At 38.7% G+C, this 21,222-nt stretch overlaps 3 protein-coding genes across 3 annotated transcripts; 2 read left to right on the plus strand and 1 right to left on the minus strand.

Annotated features, from left to right (window-relative positions):
• Nucleotides 1-662: 662 nt before the first annotated feature.
• Nucleotides 663-9,067, plus strand: LOC120464908 (crystal protein). Its single transcript, XM_039654495.2, has 9 exons — nucleotides 663-717; nucleotides 1,517-2,403; nucleotides 3,314-3,515; nucleotides 3,607-3,740; nucleotides 3,817-3,944; nucleotides 4,966-5,084; nucleotides 6,014-6,154; nucleotides 6,378-6,550; nucleotides 6,629-9,067. Exons 2-9 carry the CDS (start codon nucleotides 1,804-1,806, stop codon nucleotides 7,079-7,081), a joined length of 1,950 nt encoding a protein of 649 aa, XP_039510429.2. The 5' UTR covers nucleotides 663-717; nucleotides 1,517-1,803; the 3' UTR covers nucleotides 7,082-9,067.
• Nucleotides 8,798-12,792, minus strand: bbs10 (Bardet-Biedl syndrome 10). The gene is made up of 3 exons (XM_039654311.2): nucleotides 12,704-12,792; nucleotides 12,164-12,333; nucleotides 8,798-11,330 (listed from the first exon to the last, which is right to left on the minus strand). The coding sequence occupies exons 2-3, from the start codon at nucleotides 12,331-12,333 to the stop codon at nucleotides 9,743-9,745; spliced, it is 1,758 nt and encodes a 585-aa protein (XP_039510245.2). The 5' UTR covers nucleotides 12,704-12,792; the 3' UTR covers nucleotides 8,798-9,742.
• Nucleotides 12,793-14,597: 1,805 nt separating this feature from the next.
• On the plus strand, nucleotides 14,598-21,108 carry syt1b (synaptotagmin Ib). Its single transcript, XM_039654449.2, has 8 exons — nucleotides 14,598-14,769; nucleotides 14,848-15,023; nucleotides 15,718-15,831; nucleotides 16,006-16,173; nucleotides 16,303-16,470; nucleotides 20,180-20,297; nucleotides 20,404-20,537; nucleotides 20,630-21,108. Exons 1-8 carry the CDS (start codon nucleotides 14,598-14,600, stop codon nucleotides 20,831-20,833), a joined length of 1,254 nt encoding a protein of 417 aa, XP_039510383.2. The 3' UTR covers nucleotides 20,834-21,108.
• Nucleotides 21,109-21,222: the final 114 nt, after the last annotated feature.

The raw sequence follows: 21,222 nt of genomic DNA on the forward strand, positions 1-21,222 counted from the left end.
ACCATATTCTAACATTTCATCGTGTTCAGCTAACGTTATATAACATTGTTTTGTTTTATGTAACGTTACATTTGCTCACCTGTCTAATAATGCTGTCAAGTCCAAGTTAGTCGCAGACGTGGAGCTCTCGGCATCTCAAAAACGCCATGCTGATGTTGATTCTTGATTCTTGTTTGTCCCAAAGTCTGCTTGCCATTGATTGACCTTATTCAGAGCAGCGCCATGACAGGTATGAAAGTGAGCCTGTGAGGGATAGACTTACCGTGTTTCCAATGGCATCCTCTGTAAAAAGCTGAATAAAGCGGCTAGATTACTTACAATTTTCCACAGCTTACATTATAGGGAGTTTTTTGTCAACTGACATTTCTTTGAAAGATATTTTTCCAGTGTTCCATGAGCATAACAATCTGAAAACACATTAAATAACAGTACAGCCCATTGAAGAGATGCAAGTCTATCCCTCACAGCCTCGCTTTCATTCTCATTAAAAAATCAAAGATGGCGCTGCCGTGAATAAGCCGTCATCTATGTTTGAAAGAAACAACGGTGCCGCTAAACTTAATGCACTACGTAGTTGTCCACGCCTGTCGCCATGGTTACGTCATGCTGAGGCGAGGATACTGCGTCATTGACAGGGGACATTTTTTCCGGGACGGCTACTTATTTAAAATTGGAATTTCTCTGAAATAAAAAATCTTTGGAGACTTTTGGGATATTGTAAGTACACAACTGCAGAATATATATCACACTGTGCAAGTGTTTTTTCGATATTTTATTACAAAAGTCTTATATATCTTGTACTTTTAGTTGGTCCAAACCTGTATGAGTTTCTCTCCTCTGCTGAACACAAAAGAAGATCATTTGAAGAATATCGGTTAATAGCGGTTTACTGGTGCCCACTGACTTCCACAGTATGAGAAAAACAATAGTCCATTAAAAACTTAACAGAAAATGATAAAACACGGACTAAATCTTATTAAGAAAATCTCAGTCCAGGCTATTAGTACGAGACACACTAACCTAAGGAGATGTTAACTGAGAAGACAAATTACATATTACATGATAAAAAGGTTTTATTTTTATTTTGTTACATTTAGTATTTTTATATACTTTCAAAATTAAAGGACAAGGTCGGAATTTTTACACTTTTACAACCCTGTTTAAAGATTGTTTCTAATCAAATAGAATGGTTAAGATTGAAATTTGGACACATGTCACAATGGTTCTCGGGCCGGCAGCATGTGTCCAAATTTCAATCTTAACCATTCTATTTCATCAGAAACGATTTTAAAACAGGGCTTTAAGTGTAATAGGCTACCAAACTATTCTTAAAGTCTATTTGATTCTGTTGTATATAAATACAAAACATTAGCACACAGCATGGCCTGTGCATTTACCATATCCTGACCTCTCTCTGCCTGTAATCTCATTTGTTTCACAATAGCGCTCTTGTGTGTGAGAGAGACTGAAATGTTTGTGACATTTTAACTCATTGATGTCACGTGAAATTCAACAGGCACACAAGACAGAGTCCGATTCCTCTACGCGTGAAATTCAACAGGCACACAAGACAGAGTCTGATTCCTCTACATACTCACTCTTTGCAGATTAAAGACAAATCACAGTTACGGATGGCAATAACTGGGAATCTACAGTACAAAAACTTTCGGCAAGCAAATGTTTGTGGATCTGGGCAGCTGAGATTCTTCTGTTGATGTGAGTGGAACTAAACTAACTATCTTGACTAAACTACATCTATCTTGATTGGCTCTCTGAATCTACACCTCAGTTTGAAAGACCATCATGATGTCGTCTGCTACTATATTGATTGTGGTTGCGTTACTTTCAATGATGCCAATTGTTAGAGGAAGACAAGAAATTGATGCTCAACAAAAGACATTCTATGTACACACTACTGGGACTCAGACCATGATGTTTAACATCCCAAATACTGAACAAAATGAAGTACATGAGAGCTTGGATGATGTTTTTCTAGGTGAGTCTTTAAACTCACTCAAGAGTCTAGAATTATATGCTAGTACTGATGACTTTTCAATAAACACTGTGGCTGAATCAAGTGATGTGCATTCAGCTGCTGATTCCATAACAACCAGAACATGTAATGAAAGTAATTTTGAAGATGATAACAGCTTTGATGGCCTGGATGATACGGCTAGTGAAGATCCAGTGGTCACCACACTTCTCGGGCAAGTTCGAGGCCGTACTTTGGACAAAGCTCACGTGTTTTATGGCATTCCATTTGCTGACCCTCCTGTGGGAGATAAACGCTGGACTCCTCCTTCACCCTTGTCACCTTGGTTGTACATTTATGATGCCACATTTCCCCGTCCCGCGTGCATGCAGATGTGTGCTGGGGAGTTCTCTCAGCTGTGTCCTCCTAAGGTATGCAACATTTGTAATCATTACACATTTTAAAACCATCCACCTATTAAAACTCATAAAATATTCAGTTACAGGTGCTCATAATTAAGGTTAGAGGTTTTTTTAAAACGATTAGTCGCCCTGCACTGTTTGTGCAATATGGACAGAAATAGTTGCCCGAATGTAAGATCTTTTGACTTGGGCCTTAAAGCAATCAACTAGTAATGCTCCAGAAACTACACTTAAACATGCATAGAAACACATTTAGAGCATGTCAGCAACTGCATAGCAACCACATATCAACACACTAAGAAATGCTCAGAACACTTTAGCAACCACCTAGCAACGCTGTGGAAACCACAACGCAACATCCGAAGAAACACTCAGAGCACATCAGCAACTGTGTAGCAACACCACAAACATGGTTAAAACACTTTAGCAACAACATAGCAACATCCTGGCAACCACACAGCAATGCCCTTGCAACAACATATCAATATGATAAGAAATATTTAGATGACTTTAGCAACCACATAGCAACATCCTGGCAACTACCTAGAAGCCACACTGGAACATGCTAAAAACACTCCAAAAATGTAGCAACCACATAGCAAACTATCTAAAAACAATCTATCAATGCCATAGCAACCACATTCCAACATGCTAAAAACACTCAGAAAACCTTAGCAACCACCTAGCAGTGCCCTGGCAACTACCTAACCACACTGCAACATGCTAAAAACACCTGAAAAACTTTAGCAACCACATAGCAACCCCCTGACAACAATCTAGCAATACCCTAGCAACAACATTACATGCTAAGAAAGACTAAGAACACTTTAGCAACCACACACCAACACACTGACAACAAGCTAACAAGAAAGGTTTCTTAATGCTGGTCTGAATGTGAATCTGGATTTACTGTACACAGGTTAGTGAGGACTGCCTATATCTAAATGTGTTTGTACCTGTGAGCGTCAACCTGTCGTTGCCGATTGTAACAGCACTACCAGTGATGGTGTGGATTCATGGCGGTGACTTCATCGCTGGCTCCGCCTCCAAACCTCTATACGATGGCCGCTTCATCAGTAACTATAGCAACACAGTGGTTGTAAACATGGAATATCGTCTTGGTTAGTGAAAAAGTATTACATTTTCCATATTGGTGTGTGTGCGCCAACATCTGAATGAGCAATTTTGTAAGATGTTGTGTTCAATGTTCAGGTGCATTTGGCTTCTTAGTCACAGGCAAAGATCCCGATAGCTCTGCTGTGGGGAATTATGGGATTCTAGACCAGCAGGCAGCATTGCGCTGGGTCCAAGAAAACATTGCAGCTTTTGGAGGAGACCCAAATAAGGTATCAGAGCGCATGGGGGTGGATGAATGATGACAGTCTGGACATCTAATTGCTATATATATATTTGCATGTGTAGGTTACACTGTTTGGTGAGAGCGCTGGAGCCCAATCAGTGTGTCTTCATCTAATGATGGAGAGCAGTGAGTCTTTGTTTAGACATGCAGCCATTCAGAGTTTACCATTCTCTTTGCCACTGAAAACCAGGTAAAGCACACATAAAACACTCTTAACCTCTTTCTCAAAACCTTGTCAACTGCATTGTGGCCTGCAGGAGCCAATAAAGTCTCATTTTAAGTCACATTTTTCATAACGTTTCATGCTAGTTACATAAAAACGATTGGTCTAATTTGATACCAAAAAGACTGATTGCCCCAGTTTGTTATACTATAGGCCTACTTAAAGTCCCCATGAAATCAAAATGGAAGTTTTATGGCTTTTAGTATGAATATGTTAGCCTTACGTTTATCTATAAGCTAGTGTGCTCCAAACAAAAAGAAGGCAAAATTCACATTTTGAAGATATGAGAGTTCAAAACCGCCAATATGGATCAATGATTTTTAATTATCTGTCCAATCAAAAGTTCTCTGTAATCGAAAGTGTCCCGCCCACAAATAGACGCTGAAGCTTGGGCCGAAAACGGTCGCTTGTTCACAACTTCACACATTTACTATTTTCTACATGAATGGCACATAGTGTACTATATAAGGGATAGGGAACAATTCAGACAGTGTAAATATGCTTTGGGGCGAATTAAGTTTTGCATTAGTCTGGTTTTACGTTAGTGTCGCACGAACTGCTGCAGCTCCGGTCCAGAGACATGATAGCACAGAGTGGATCATATGCGTGAGTTGGCGCAAATACCACAAAACATATCGGATCCAGTTGAATTTAGAATGCTATATTTTAATGCTATTTTGAAAAGGGGAGGAGCTATTCAATATGTCCCGCCCTGTCGGCGCGGAAAGTACGAATAAGCACTTCAAGGCACTTCAGTGGGCCTTTAAGACACAGACTTAACATAATGGCTATCTATATGCAACTACACCAAGTGAAACATGTTCCTAAATGTTGGAATGTTGTTCCAGGATCAATAAAAATGATGTTGATCCAGGAACATGTTTTACTTGGCAAAATCACAGTGACTGTTTAGAACAGAGCCTTGGCCTCCTGAGATAATACAGAAATTATGATGATGCTGAAAATAATGTTGTTTATTATGTTGTAGATGGGATGCTCTGAAACTGGGCTGGGATTTTGCTAAACAAACTAATTGCTCAGCATTTGATCTGCCCTGCCTGCGCTCTCTCAGTTCACATGCTGTACTCAACGCCCAGGTTAAATCAGGTATACACACTTACATCAGAGTTAATGTGAATGAAAACTATAAAAAATTGTTTTCGTTAATTGAAATAAAACTGAAATAATATAAAATATTAGATGACAATTTGTAAAAACTTGCCTTGGTAACTGACTGAGGACAAAGTTAAGTTGAAGGTTGTAGCTAACTAAATTAAAAACATTTTTGTTATTTAAAATAAATATGAACTGAAATACAATAAAAAAAAACGTATTTCTCATTTTCATTTAGTTAAAAATAAATAAAAACTTTACTGACATTTTTTCAAAATAATAATAAATTTAACTGAACTAAAATTAAATGACTTTAACTAAAATGAAAAATATAAAAATAAAAACATAAACATATCTCAGTAATACTAAAATACCCCTAAGTTGAATTAATAAAATGACAAATAAAATGGAATTAGTATTGAATTGGGATAAATGTAAAAAATTACAAAAGCACATAACAAAATAACTAATAACTAAAATGAAAAATAATGTTAAAATAAAAATAAAAGCTAATTCAAAATAATAATATATACTATAATAGATTAGAAATAATATTGAAATAATATTGACTCATACAGGCTACACACGGACTCATACAGACACAGTGTCATCCTGATTGGGTTTATTTTGCTTTATCTCTCTTAATACACAGCTATTTGCCAAATAAATAAATAAATTAACATTAAATATTAATTTATGCTGAACATATATGGTGATATATGGTTTTATCTGGGACGGCATTCAAATATACAATTTTGTGAACATTACATAAAAATATAATGCATAATGTTCTGATTGGCCAGTTAGAATCAAGGATTTCAGGGAGCCATGTAATAAATGTATCAGACAAAAATATTAGACATCTATCAGACATATACAAACACTGAAATCATTCACTTAAAATCTAATTCTGTCTTTTGTAGGTTCAAAGATCATCAACCCCTTCCATTTCCTAGAGGTCTTTGAGACATGGGGGCCATTCATTGATGGAGAGCTTATCCAGGAACAGCCAATCACAGCCTTCCAAACAGGCAACTGGCAGAGTTACAAGCCTGTTATACTAGGTTTCTGATACTTTCATATATATATATATATATATATATATACTCCAACAACAACATCAGCACATTCTGGGTTAAATACACATAGATCTTATTACTATAGAAATTAACTGCTTAAATTTAACCAAAGCTTACATTGTATTTAGCCATTCTATTTTACATTGTATTTTAAATTATGTAAGATTTGCATCGTTTACCTTTGTGAGTTTTCTGGTCTGCACTGTAGGTACAACCTCTGAGGAAGGTGTAGTCTTTGTGTACGGCACTTTCAACCAGTCTGTGTCAGTGCTGGAATGTTTGCTCTACTCTGTTGCTATTTTTAAGCAACATGCATTCAGAATTCTACACAAATACATTCCTTTCTACCGAAACCAGGACAGACGAGTGATGCTTTCACAGGTAAGACTTCAGCACCCTATATAAACAACTTAGGCATTATGTGTTCTTACAATGTTGGGCTTTGGGCCTTTTTTTCAGATTGTGACAGATTATGTTTTTCTGTGTCCGGCTCGATGGTCTGCTCGTTCTGGAGTAAGAGCTGGCGGATCTGTTTGGTTGTATATATTTGATCATGCTCCATCTGATCCCAACATATGGGCGGGGCTTCCGTTCTGCTACAATCACACCTGCCATGGGGCAGAGCTTCCCTTTCTGTTTGACTCCGCCCCCAGCACAAACTTCACACTTACACCTCAAGAGACCCTTCTGGCCAATCGAATGGCGTGCTATTGGGGAGCGTTTGCTCACACGGGGGACCCAAACTCTCGAAGTGAACAGACGCACTTTTGCAGAAAGCAAAGGCTTGCTGTTTGGCCACAGTACACGGCCACAGAAGACTGGCCCATCCTGAACCTGACTCTACAGTCACACCCACAACACGGGGACAGGGACCATTTCTGTGACTTCTGGGACCAGCTGGACATCTATTGAGACACACAAGATCATCTATCTAAATTTAATATCTAACAATTTTGACAAACTTTTGACTCTACTCATATAATCAGTGACAGGGACAGTACTATATTAACAGGATGTTATTTTTAAAGTACATTACCATGCATGTAACAAGATGTTATTTTTAAAGTACAAGTCTCTTATTCTCACCAAGGCTGAATTTATTTGGTCAAACATACAGTAAAAACAATGATATTGTGAAATAGATTATTACAATGCTACATAACTGCTTTTTATATTAAAGTGCCCTCATTTTCCCAGGTTTAAATGCAGCCAAGGTAAAAAATTCAGCCGTATGCTGAATTCATGCAAATTTGTTACATTGTTATGTTGGTATGTAGACTGGAATTACTGACCAAACATTTCAGCAGTTCATAATCGATTCTTTCTTATGGGTGGCAATATCTCATGTAGTAATATGTAGTTCACTTTGATCTTTAAAACTTTACATTTTACATTCACAAACAGCTACAAATATTACACTGCATGAAAGGTATAATATTTGAAAAAGCATAATGGAGCAATTTATAATTTATTCCTGGGATGGCAAAGCTGAATTTACTGCATCAATATTTAGTGTCACGTGATTCTTCAGAGTTGGTGATCAACATTTCTTCTTCTTATTAGAACCCGACCGATAAAGGATTTTGAAGGCCGATACCAATACAAATATTTTTTGGTTTTAAAATCCGATATATATCTGCCAATATTTTTTATTTTTATTTCAGGAACCTGCAACAAAACATTAACAGATTTCCCCTAACATTAGTTATTTATGAGTTTTAACTAAAATAATATGATAATGCATTTTAAAAAGAAACTTGTTTCTTTTATTGTCACAACAGAACAGACTGATGATAGTGGCATTAGCTAGCTTTGTGGTAAGCTAGTCTATGATGAGCCATAATTTAGCAATGGTTTAGCAATTTAGCTATATTTTCAATATAACAGGCCAAGGAGAGATGATACGTCTCATTGCTATAACTGTCACGAGCTATTAAAGAAATAAGTTACTTCAGTCACAAGTTAAAAGGACAGTCAGTCAACTACACTGTAACAACGTAACGTAACTATTACTAGCTGATTCCGCTTCACTCTCAGCTTATTTAACAGAAGCAAAACTGGACATGATAGTCACACATTTTGTAATGCTTATTTGAGTTTAGAGAACTGATGGAGATGTTCTTTTAATTTTTATTCAAGCAATGTATGTATCGAGACCAACTCAAACGAGTGTTGCCAACAGGAACGGTGTAGAGTTGAGTGCCCTCTGGTGGACAAACTATACAACTCCAACACTAATGACATGGTTCAAGCGTGTTTTGTCTGTTTTTCTTTTATTTTTGAAATATTCATTTATCAGCCATTAAAACTGCCGATACCGATAGTTTGGAAAATGCATAATATCGGCCGATAATATCAGCCTGCCGATCGGTCTGGCTCTACTTATTATCAATATTGAAAACAGTTGGGCTGCTTATCATTTTTCAGGATTCTTTGATAAATAAATACAAAACCCTATTTAAAAGAAATAGATATCTTTTGTAAAATAATACATGTCGTTACTGACACTTTTGATCAATTGAATGTGTCCATGCTAAACAAAAGTATTCATTTCTTTCCAAAATAATCTTACTGACCACAAACTTTTGAATTGTACTACTTTTATTGGCTTTTAATTTAAAAAAAAAAAAAAACAACTGTTTTGTTTCTACAACATTAGCCAACAATGATTTCAAACTTTTTTAAACTAATTGAAAATTTTTTCTATTTCAGTGTTAACTGCATATGGAACTGTTTTACAAATATTTCTACAAAAATTGTATCTGAACTTATGTTCAATAGAATATTTTATATAAATAAATATAATACCTAAAGATGTCTTAAGAAACTCTTAAGAATCTCTGAATTTTTTTTGCTTTCCATAACAAAATATCAAAGCAAGTGGCATTTATTTAAAAGGACATCTAAAAAAATGACCAGGTGGATTAAAGTCATCATTGCAAAAGGGCTCAAATATTTAAAGTTAGTTCTGAGAGAAAGTTTAGCAGCATTTGTTAGCAGATGCCACTTGTTTTTATGTATGTATGTAATGCAAGAGCATTCAGGTGTTTTTAAGCATCTAATACTTTTTGAAGCCACTTCGTTCACGGATGAACGAAATGACACAGATGATTCCACCCCACAAGCGTGCTTTGTGATTGGTCGGCAGCAGGAATGGAGCTTTGAAACTGTGCTTTTAAAGCTGTCATGAGTCTAAGACAGATCAAACACACTTTGGCTCACACACACAGTCTGGTCAAGCAATCCTAGTGCTGGTGCACAAAGAACAAGTGTGTGTGTGCGAAACCGTTCCCAGACCGGCATAGCGATGCCCACCAAGTTGCACACGTCTAACAGTACTTTAGCGTCACAGGGTGTTGAAGAGGTGGATGAGAGAGTGTTTCTGCAGCACTGATGTTGGAAAGCAAGTCCAGCTGGGCCGAGTCGACAAACTCAAGTAGAGCGATGTGGTTCAGTCGAGCCCATTGCACCACACTTTCAGGCTGCTTCACGGATGAGAGCATCACATGCACCTGTAAGTGGCACAGTGAATAGAATTTACACAACATTATAGACTTGGATATTCAGTGCGGATTATGCAACTGTTCTCTGAGTGGAGTTTGAGTGTTCTTTCATTCCTTCCTCTTCCTCATCCTCATCCTCCTCAGAGTGCGTTTGTGGGCCGGTGCGTAATGGAGAGCGGGTGTGTAAAATATCCCCTACACATAAGAGTCTGTGCAAACACTGCAACACAGAAACAACCAGCTGCTGTTTACCACTGACCGACTCCAGACACGGTGCCAATTCAGAACTCGCACTAAACCCGAGCCCAAACTTTAGGTCTGGCAATTCCCACTCTTGCAATTTGGCCCGTTCCAATTGCTTAAGATCACTTAAGAAAGATGTCTGTATATTCAAGAAGCTTCTTTGATTGTGAGAGTATAAAGTTCTAGGCACACACAACAAAGCCTCTGCCAGCAGCCTACAGCACTCTGGGTCACCACAGTTATGCTCGTTCAGCAGGAAATGATGTAGCAAGAACTCAAACATGCCACCAACGGGAAGCACTCCACCTCCACGCATAATTCCACCCCACAGGTCTTGAGTTGAAAGCGTGCTTTGTGATTGGTCGGCAGCAGGAATGGAGCTTTGAAACCGTTTTTTAAAGCTGTCGTGAGTCTGAGACAGATGGTGCAACATTGCAAACACACCCTGGCTCACACACACAGTCTGGTCAAGCAATCCTGGTGCTGGTGCACAAAGAACAAGTGTGTGTGTGTGCGAAACCGTTCCCAGACAGGCACAGCGATGCCCACCAAGTTGCACACGTCTGCAGTACTTTAGCGTCACGAGGTGTTGAAGAGGTGGATGAGAGAGTGTTTCTGCAGCACTGATGTTGGAAAGCAAGTCCAGCTGGGCCGAGTCGACAAACTCAAGTAGAGCGATGTGGTTCAGTCGAGCCCATTGCACCACACTTTCTGGCTGCTTCACGGATGAGAGCATCACATTCACCTGTAAGTCTAATAAACTCAATAACTTTTGCTTCATGATGCTCTCTGTACGTTGCAGCCAGTCTTGTTGAACGCATATGGATATGTTGTCACCTGCGGTAACAATAGTAGGCCCAAAACTCTCATATAAAATGAGTGCTTTTACTGGTCCTTGTAGTTCAGTCCACACCGACCAATCACGTGTCACAACCAGGCCTTCAATCACCTCTGAGGAGCCGATAGGAAGTCCTGTCACTGATGTATGCAGTAAAGAGAAGTGCGAATGTATGAATGAGATTGTTTCTACTGCGTCTTGATCTTGACTGACTTTGTGGTAGAACTCACATAGGACTCGTTTCAGTATTTCAGCCTGACCAATCGCCAGTCTTCCAGAAATATACCCACCAATCAACAAGTCAAGGATACTGCCCTCCCGTTTGTAACTATGGCGACTACACCACAATGAGGCATATGGGGTAATTTTGTGTATTACGGCTTCTTCCAACTCCTTCCGGCTGACAGCGAGAAGGCGATTAGCAAGATTTCGAAGGCCAGGGCCAGTCCATAATCTTTTGCGGCGCATGTGAGCAGAGTTCTGAATTCCTCGTAAAAGTGCGGCCAGCAGGAGAATGAATGACTTTGTGCCGTCTCCAGTAGCTTTAGCATGTGCACACATGCAGTCCAACACCATCCTAAAAAAAAAAAAAAGCTAAATAAATCCACATCATTGTCATTTCATAATAATTAATATACATAAACCCCAAAAAATGTCAGAACTGTTAGTTTCTCTCTAGTTTTAGGCTTTTAAATATGAATACCGGTACATATATTTTACATATTTGTTTTCATACTAGACTTGCCCTAAAACCATACATTTATTCTTTCTATGTCTTTCTCTCTCTGAGAGCTCTCTCTCTCTCTCTCTCTCTCTCTCTCTCTCTCTCTCTCTCTCTCTCTCTCTCTTTCTCTCTCTTTCTATATATATATATATATATACATATATCTTTATCTATATATATATAAATATATATATATATATATATATATAGAGAGAGAGAGAGAGAGAGAGAGAGAGAGAGAGAGCTCTCAGAGAGAGAAAGACATAGAAAGAATAAATGTATGGTTTCAGGGCATTATTTTAAAATGTAAGTATTCATGTAAAGTAAAGCTGAATTTATATATATAGATCGATTAGACAGACGATAGATAGATCCTTTTAATCATCTCTTTATCTCTCTCTCCCTCTCTCTCTCTCTCTTTCTCTCTCTTTCTATATATATATATATATATATATATCTTTATCTATAAAGATAAAGAGATGATTAAAAGGATCTATCTACCGTCTGTCTAATCGATCTATATATATAAATTCAGCTTTACTTTACATGAATACTTACATTTTAAAATATATTAAAATAGAAAATAAAAAGGTATATGTAGAATGGAATATGATTCAGCAAACAAAACCATACTCCAATCTTGCAGTAATGAGCTTTTTTTTTTTTTTTAAAGAGAGTACGGGCACCTGGCCATCGGGTGCTCCAGGTGTAGTGCGCAGAGAAGGCGCCGTCCGTGTCTACTAACGAGTGTTTCTCCTGTGTCTCGAGTGAACAACACACTCCCGCCGTCAGGCCCGAGACAGCGACGCACGACACACTCCAGCGCTGCGAGTACACACACACACTCCTCGAGCATCTGCACGGAACACAAAAAACAGCAAGCTCCTATCAGCAACATAAAGACACATCATATTTCAAATGAACTAGCAAACTTGTGTGAGCATTTATTAGCAGCACATTTGCCACAAGCCATCAACGACGAGTTCAGCGATTTCGTCATATACCTATAATAACACTGGATACAAGTTTAACTTGTTTTACAAGTTAAAAACAAGAAGGCAATGAACTGAACCAAAACAACCCCAAAACTACATCATGTCATACAAACAAACTGAACAAGAAATAAAAGAGGATTAATATTGATTTAAGTGTCAGGATACAACATATAAAAACGCTATAAAAACGTCACTTTAACCTGTGTAAAATTATTTTGAAATGATAAAAACCTTGTAATCCGGTGGGCATCCTCTCAAGCTTCATGCAGTATCCAGGCGACGCTCTTCTTCTACCATGTGTTGTTGTTTTTCTGCCAGCATGGCGGAATATACTGACACCTACCGGACAATATTAATGATATATGAAAGTAATGTTTAATGAAAATAAACATTTTAAATACATTGCATACTTCCTTTTGCATAGAAATGATTTTATATGTTTCATACACAAAGGCACATTTAATAAAACCTGTTTACAAGTCATTTTAAAAACATTTAAAAGTCATTTCTGCAGTTGTAACAACTGCCATGGCCTATAACCAGTTCTTGTTTCTACCATTAAACTATGATGATATACTCATTTTAAACACTAAGAAAGCAAAGTTTAATGAGTAAACGCTTGAAATGCACAATATCAAAACACTGTTGTGCAAAAAGAAAAATTAAAAGGACTATAACTTAAAAAAGGTAAGCTAATTGCGACAGACAGTTTTTCCTCACAGTTTATCTCATAATTCGGTAAATGCTGAGGAAAATGTCAAAAGTGCGAGTGATTGCACTCGGAATTATGAGGGAAAAAAGTCAGAATTTCAAGTTTGTGTCTCACAATTCTGCCTTTTCCCTCTTAGATATAGGCTAGTATAAACTTCACAATTGCGAGTTATAAAGTCCGAACTACATGATTTGAACGTGAGAAAAAGAGGCAGAATTGTGAGATAAAAAGTCACAATTAGCTCCTTTTTGTTTGTTATTCCATTGCAGAAACAAGCTTCAATAATATGTAACCATATACTCACTCAAAATATATACAATAGGCTATATTTTTGACTATTTGACTTTCAGAGTTAGTTGGAAATTGTGACATTCTAGGGTGGCAATGACATTTAGACATTTCTATGTATGTCCTACAAAGATTTGGGGAATTAATGAAATGTGACCTTTTTTCAAATATTTTCTACATCCCTAGTTAAAACCTTTGCCATAATGTCCATATGGTTCCACCCACTGCTGCCCAATTGGTTGCTTCTTACACTCTCTCTCTCTCTCTCTCTCTCTCTCTCTCTCTCTCTCTCTCTCTCTCTCTCTCTCTCTCTCTCTCGCTCTCTCTCTCGCTCTCTCTCTCTCTCTCTCTCTCTCTCTCTCTCTCTCTCTCTCTCTCTCTCATTTTCTCTCTAGCAGTGGTCAGTCGATCATCATAATATTTTCATTCTTTTAAAACAGACTCTATAAGACACACAAGACTTCTCTCTCTGTCTGTCATTATCTTTGTTTTCTGTTTCTTGCTCTACAGTAATTCAGATAAACTGTCAGTCCGACTCCTCAAATCAGAGCAGCAGGTAGGTGTTCTTCCTCTTCAGTTTTAGTGATTCTTTACGATCCTTATAGATTACACTTAACAGTGAACTTTAATGCGCTTATACAAGATCATGTTGTGTCCCAGGTTCTGCATGTATTTTTACATGAACTATATAATGTTTATTAATAAATTCTGAATGCCTCTGAGGTTTGCAAATATTAGAAGGATATGTTTGATGTTTATTTATTGGTGCATATGCATGTTTATTATTATTTGTCCGGCATATTCAGGTATAAGTTTGAGTCAGCAGAGCATCTCAGGGGTATCAATGTCACTGGCTTTCTGTGTCTCATTTTACTGTAAAGAGAGAGAAAATCAATAAATTCCTACTCAGCATTTCTTAAAATAATCCAAGGTTAAGGAGCGTCATGTCACCTGCTGTGTGCGCTGAATGTGAACCTGTCTTTGCCTTTACGCTTTATAATGAGCTCCCAATTCATCAGCATTATGATCACTATGCAAATGCAAAAGGTCATAAGGGAGTTAAAAACTTTATAAAGTCGCATGCAACTCTTTAGATAATACAAATCTCTGTTGCTTGGCTTCAGAATGCATGAGGGCGATGCTCTACTGGCTGGTCCTTCCTTATCTACAGCATTTCCAGCACAAAATGAATCAAAACCTACAAGTCCTGCGCCTGCTGCTGTTCAGCCTACAACTGCAGAGAGTTTGGCCCATAGCATCAGAAGCAAGTTTCTCAATGAGCTTCATAAAGTCCCATGTGAGTACTCTCTCTCTCTCTCACACACACACAGCTTTGTATTTATTGTGATTTCTGTGTGTGTGTGTGTTGTTTCAGTACCATCCTGGGCTTTGGTGGCATTCGGCTTCCTCGTAGTCCTCATCACGTTAAGCTGCTGCCTGTGTTTTTGCAAAAAGATGATATTTAAGAAGAAAAAAGATAAGGGTGGGAAAGAAAAAAATGAAAAGAACACCATAAATATGTCAAGCGTCAAAGAAGAAGGATCGAAACAGGTACAAATTCTTAAAAAAATTGATAATTAATTGAATTTATATATGAAGAGTTCAGATGCAAAAGCCTCTAAGTGCCATTTGAAATATTCTTCTTTAATGATCATTTTTATCAAGCTTGTATATTTAAGTTCAGTGATTTCACTTAAATGACAATGGTAATTACCTATTGTTATTTAAGTGAAATTACTGAACTTAAATATACAAGTTTGATAAAAATCATCATTCTAGAAGAAAATTTCAAATGGCATTTAGAGGCTTTTGCATCTGAACTCTTCATATGGTGACACTCAAACAGATCTGTGCCTAAGGTTGAAGTCAGTAAGACAATTTTTGGGGAAAGAGATTAGTGCTTTTATTCAGCGAGGACCCATTAAAATGTATCACAAATGAGAGGGAAAACACTGCTACAAAATATTTCTAATTCAAGTAAATGTTTCTTTAACTCTCTATACACCAAAGAATAAAATAAATGTATCACAGTTTCCACAAAAATGTTAAGCAAAAACTGTTTTCAACATTGATAATGATAAAGAATATTCTTGAGCAGCAAATCAGCATATTAGAATGATTTCTGAAGGATCATGTGACTCTGAAAACTGGAGTAAGGACGCTGAAAATTCAGCTTTGCCTTTACAGGAATAAAATATATTCAAATAGATAGTCATTTAAAATAGTAATAATATGGTATTCACAGGCTGTCCATCGCGGTATTGATTCTGACCTCAAAGAAGAGGATCCAGAGTCTAAAGAGGCTGCAAAATTGGGAAAACTTCTCTATACCCTTGACTACAACTTCACTGACAGCGCGGTATGAATACAAATCTATGACCTGTGTTAATTCAGTCATCAATATCCATATTAATGAGAGAAACTTGCTTAGTCAATGGAATTATAATGTTGGTGTGGAGAACTGTATTTTTAAATAAAAATTATGGATACTAATAATAACATGAAAATTAAAATGACTTTCTTTCTTGTTTAGTTAATTGTGGGTGTGATTCAGGCAGAAGGTCTTGCTGCTATGGATATGAGTGGCACTTCGGATCCATATGTGAAAGTCTACCTCCTCCCTGACAAGAAGAAAAAGTTTGAAACAAAAGTTCACCGCAAAACACTTGATCCGACTTTTAATGAGCATTTCACCTTTAAGGTACCTCTTAAAATCCACTTACACTAAAAATCCTTCATGGAAGGAAGGTTAGAGAGGTTACACAGCAAAATGACTAATGTGCTATGAAGACAATCAGAAACTTATGAGACTCTGACGTTCTATCTGCAGGTTCCATATGCAGAGCTTGGTGGAAAGACGCTGGTCATGACAGTGTATGACTTTGACCGTTTCTCCAAACATGATGCTATTGGGGATGTGAGGGTGCAGATGAACAAGGTGGACTTCAGTCATCTAACAGAAGAGTGGAGAGATCTTCAGAAAGCCGAGAAAGAGGAGGTACGAGTGAAGAAGGGATTCTTGAATACATAAACTCCAGGGTTGGGCAATTTTTTTTCATTCTTGAGTTGGAATTTTAATTGAATCGGCCACAACCTATACGGTAGCATGCTGAAGTGAAATGAGACAAAACAATTCTTTGAAATAAAACAAATACATTAACTGTGATTAGAATATATATTCACAAAATTATATATTATAACACGTGTGAATAGAATATTAAAATGTACTTTCATTATTTTAAGAGTTATAGAAAAAAAAATAATGGGAAGTATAAACTAAATCAAATAATTAAATTAATTAACTAAAATAGATTAATTAACTAAAATCGCCACACGCGAGCTCCCTTCTGAGACGTAAAATAACAAATGGGACACCCTAGGGTCTCATGACTTATCACTTTCGTATCGTTTCCCTCGGAACACAAGGACGAAGCTGGCGAACAGGAAGCCCAAAGTGAATTAGTGCTGTTAAGAGGAACCTGCTAAGGATGAGTCGTAGGGAGCCAGCGGAGACTGGGCCGAAGAACTAGGTAGCATAGGCAAAGGATTATGAGATGCATTTCTTGCCATTGACAGGAGGGGCAGAGAGTTCAGAAATAGTCTGCTTTGGCTGGGCAGGACAGGATATGGGATGGGCAGAGGATTTGAGAGTGGGAGCATCATAAACCACACTGACATGGTGCTGGGAGACAAAACTAATCCATTCCTCAATGTTTACAATGGGCTTCATGCTTAGCACACTCACATCAGCATTGGCACTTTGGGTGGGGCTCCATTCCACATCATCATACTCAATGAGAGTGTGTACCAGAACAAGCTTCACCACCTTGCAGGCCTTCGGCTTTTTATTCATGGCAGGCTCTGTCCTGTGGTCAGGTGGTGGCGAGGTGTGCTGTGGGCGATAGCTTGTCTGGACCATTGTCTGGACCATTGTCTAAGACACACTCTTGGAACGTCCCTTGGGGGTCATCTCTGGGCAGGAACGACTTGGCTTGTTGATTCAGGCCTGCTTGGAAAAACACGCAGAGGCTTAGGCACTCATAATGCACACAAGGAACCAGATCTTCACCTCTGCTTCTGCACCTTGAGGAACAGGATCCAAACTGCTGTTAGATCCATTTTTCAGATCAGATCTTCTGTGACAGACTGGATGTGGCAAAAAAACAAAACAACTAAAACTAAAATAAAGGCTAAACCTCTTCCCAAGCAGTATCTTTAATCAAAACAAACTAAAACACTACTTGGGGTGTCAGGAAACAAAAACATGGTAAACAGAACAAACACTAATGACAAGATCTGACTATGAAACAAACAGAGGGCTATAAATACACAGGGACACACTAGGCTAGGACTCGACCCTTAGACTCGACCCTTCAAAGACTCGGTCTTGACTCGGACTCTATTGTTTTTGAAAACCAATGGACACGGCCTTGACTCAGACTCAACCCTTCAAAGACTCGGTCTTGACTCGGACTCGACTGTATTTGAAAACTAACGGACTCGGTCTCCACTCGGACTCGACCCATCAAAGTCTCGGTCTTGACTTGGACTTGACTGTATTTGAAAACCAACAGACTCGGTCTCAACTCGGACTCAACCCTTCAAAGACTCGGTCTTGACTCGGACTCGACTGTATTTGAAAACCAACGGACTCTGCCTCGACTCGGACTCGACCCTTCAAAGACTCGGTCTTGACTCGGACTCGACTGTATTTGAAAACTAACGTCTCGGTCTCCACTCGGACTCGACCCATCAAAGTCTCGGTCTTGACTCGGACTTGACTGTATTTGAAAACCAACAGACTCGGTCTCAACTCGGACTCAACCCTTCAAAGACTCGGTCTTGACTCGGACTTGACTGTATTTGAAAACCAACAGACTCGGTCTCAACTCGGACTCAACCCTTCAAAGACTCGGTCTTGACTTGGACTTGACTGTATTTGAAAACCAACAGACTCGGTCTCAACTCGGACTCAACCCTTCAAAGACTCGGTCTTGACTCGGACTCGACTGTATTTGAAAACCAACGGACTCTGCCTCGACTCGGACTCGACCCTTCAAAGACTCGGTCTTGACTCGGACTCGACTGTATTTGAAAACCAACGGACACGGCCTTAATTCGGACTCGACCCTTCAAAGGCTCGGTCTTGACTCGGACTTGACTGTGTTTGAAAACCAATGGACTCTGCCTCGACTCGGACTCAACCCTTCAAAGACTCGGTCTTGACTTGGACTCGACTGTATTTGAAAACCAACGGACTCGGCCTTGACTCAGACTCAACCCTTCAAAGACTCGGTCTTGACTCGGACTCGACTGTATTTGAAAACCAACGGACACGGCCTTGACTCAGACTCAACCCTTCAAAGACTCAGTCTTGACTTGGACTCGACTGTATTTGAAAACCAATGGACTCTGCCTCGACTCGGACTCAACCCTTCAAAGACTCGGTCTTGACTTGGACTCGACTGTATTTGAAAACCAACGGACTCGGCCTCGACTCGGACTCAACCCTTCAAAGACTCGGTCTTGACTCGGACTCGATTGTTTTTGAAAACCAACGGACACGGCCTTGACTCGGCTTCGAGCCTTCAAAGACTCGGTCTTGACTTGGACTCGACTGTATTTGAAAACCAACGGACTCTGCCTCGACTCGGACTCAACCCTTCAAAGACTCGGTCTTGACTCGGACTCGATTGTTTTTGAAACGCAATGGACACGGCCTTGACTCAGACTCAACCCTTCAAAGACTCAGTCTTGACTCGGACTCGACTGTATTTGAAAACCAACGGACACGGCCTTGACTCGGCTTCGACCCTTCAAAGACTCGGTCTTGACTTGGACTCAACTGTATTTGAAAACCAACGGACTCTGCCTCGACTCGGACTCAACCCTTCAAAGACTCGGTCTTGACTCGGACTCGATTGTTTTTGAAACGCAATGGACACAGCCTTGACTCAGACTCAACCCTTCAAAGACTCAGTCTTGACTCGGACTCGACTGTATTTGAAAACCAACGGACACGGCCTTGACTCGGACTCGACCCTTCAAAGACTCGGTCTTGACTTGGACTCGACTGTATTTGAAAACCAACAGACTCGGTCTCGACTCGGACTCGACCCTTCAAAGACTCGGTCTTGACTCGGACTCGACTGTATTTGAAAACCAACGGACTGCCTCAATTCGGACTCAACCCTTCAAAGACTCGGTCTTGACTGGGACTCGGCATAGGCGGTCTCGTCCCCATCACTACTAAACAAGATACAGTAATTAACTAGGCAGAGGTGTAACACATGAGGACAAATCAAAAACCATGGTAACAGATAAAATGTGTCAAAGGAGACATGAAATACCACAGGAAACTGAACTGGGATCAATGCGAAACTAAATTACTCAAGCAAAACACATTTTTCCTATGAGCTTTTTGTTTTTCTATGCAACTATATGTAATCAGTTATCTGTAACTGTAGTTTCAATTTTTGTTGCCCAATAATTTTGTCAGATAAACACTTTAACCAAGTTTAGTGGCTTCCCTCATATTTAAAAAATAAAATATGTTGATTTGGACTTCTGGCTTAACGATCAATGGAGTAGATCGTGTTTCCATGTAGATCCATGTTTCTCAATAAAAATATCTATAAAAAATAAAATAAAATATGTTGATTTCAGGATGAGTGAAATAACAATTGTCTGTGTTGTTGACTCCACAGCATGAGCGTTTAGGTGATATTTGCTTGTCTCTACGCTATGTACCCACTGCTGGAAAGCTGACCGTTGTCGTTCTGGAAGCCAAAAACCTCAAAAAAATGGATGTGGGTGGTCTCTCAGGTGGGTGAAAAAGTGCCCAATTATATAATGACACATTTCAGATCAAAGGTCTGAACTATCTTTCCACCTAGTTCACTGATTCTGACATTATATTTCTGTTCTACAGACCCTTATGTAAAAATCCACCTGATGCAGAATGGCAAAAGACTGAAAAAAAAGAAAACCACAATTAAGAAAAACACACTAAACCCATATTACAATGAATCATTTAGTTTTGAAGTTCCATCTGAGCACATTCAGGTAGAGTTCTGTTCATTTTAAAATGATTTTAAATGTCTTTGGAGTCTTCTGAAATTGAACACACTGATGGTTCTTGTCTTGTCTCCTTATAGAAAGTGCAGGTTGTGGTGACAGCATTAGACTATGACAAAATTGGGAAGAATGATGCCATTGGAAAGGTTTTCCTTGGACTGAACAGCTCAGGAACAGAGCAGCGCCATTGGTCAGATATGTTAGCCAATCCAAGAAGACCCATCGCCCAATGGCACGCCCTTAAACCCGAAGAGGATGTGGATGTTGAACTGACAAATAAGTGAAGCTGTCTGTGCGTGTGTGAGCATTTGCATACTTAAATATTCAGCAGTCTGCTTATATTTGTCAAGTTTGTGTGTATACTGTATGTATGTGTATGTGGGTAGAGGTCTTTCTCAGCCACATTAATTTATCAGAACCATTCATTTTCAGTATCTTGTGTGCAGATTGTGCAAAGATAAATTAAACAATGTATTATGTAAAAACTGTAATAAAGGCAAAGATAATATAAACAATGTATTAAATATGTAAAAACTGTATTAAAAGACAACATGAAACGGCATTAACAATGCAGCTTCTGTTATAACATTTCTCAGTTTGAAACACAATACTTAGAAAATAATGGTGAAATGTATGTTATTATAGACCATTTTGCAAGATGTAAACAACACTG

This window comes from Pimephales promelas, chromosome 10 (assembly GCF_988280905.1).
Source record: "Pimephales promelas chromosome 10, fPimPro1.hap1.1, whole genome shotgun sequence".
Taxonomy (NCBI): domain Eukaryota; kingdom Metazoa; phylum Chordata; class Actinopteri; order Cypriniformes; family Leuciscidae; genus Pimephales; species Pimephales promelas.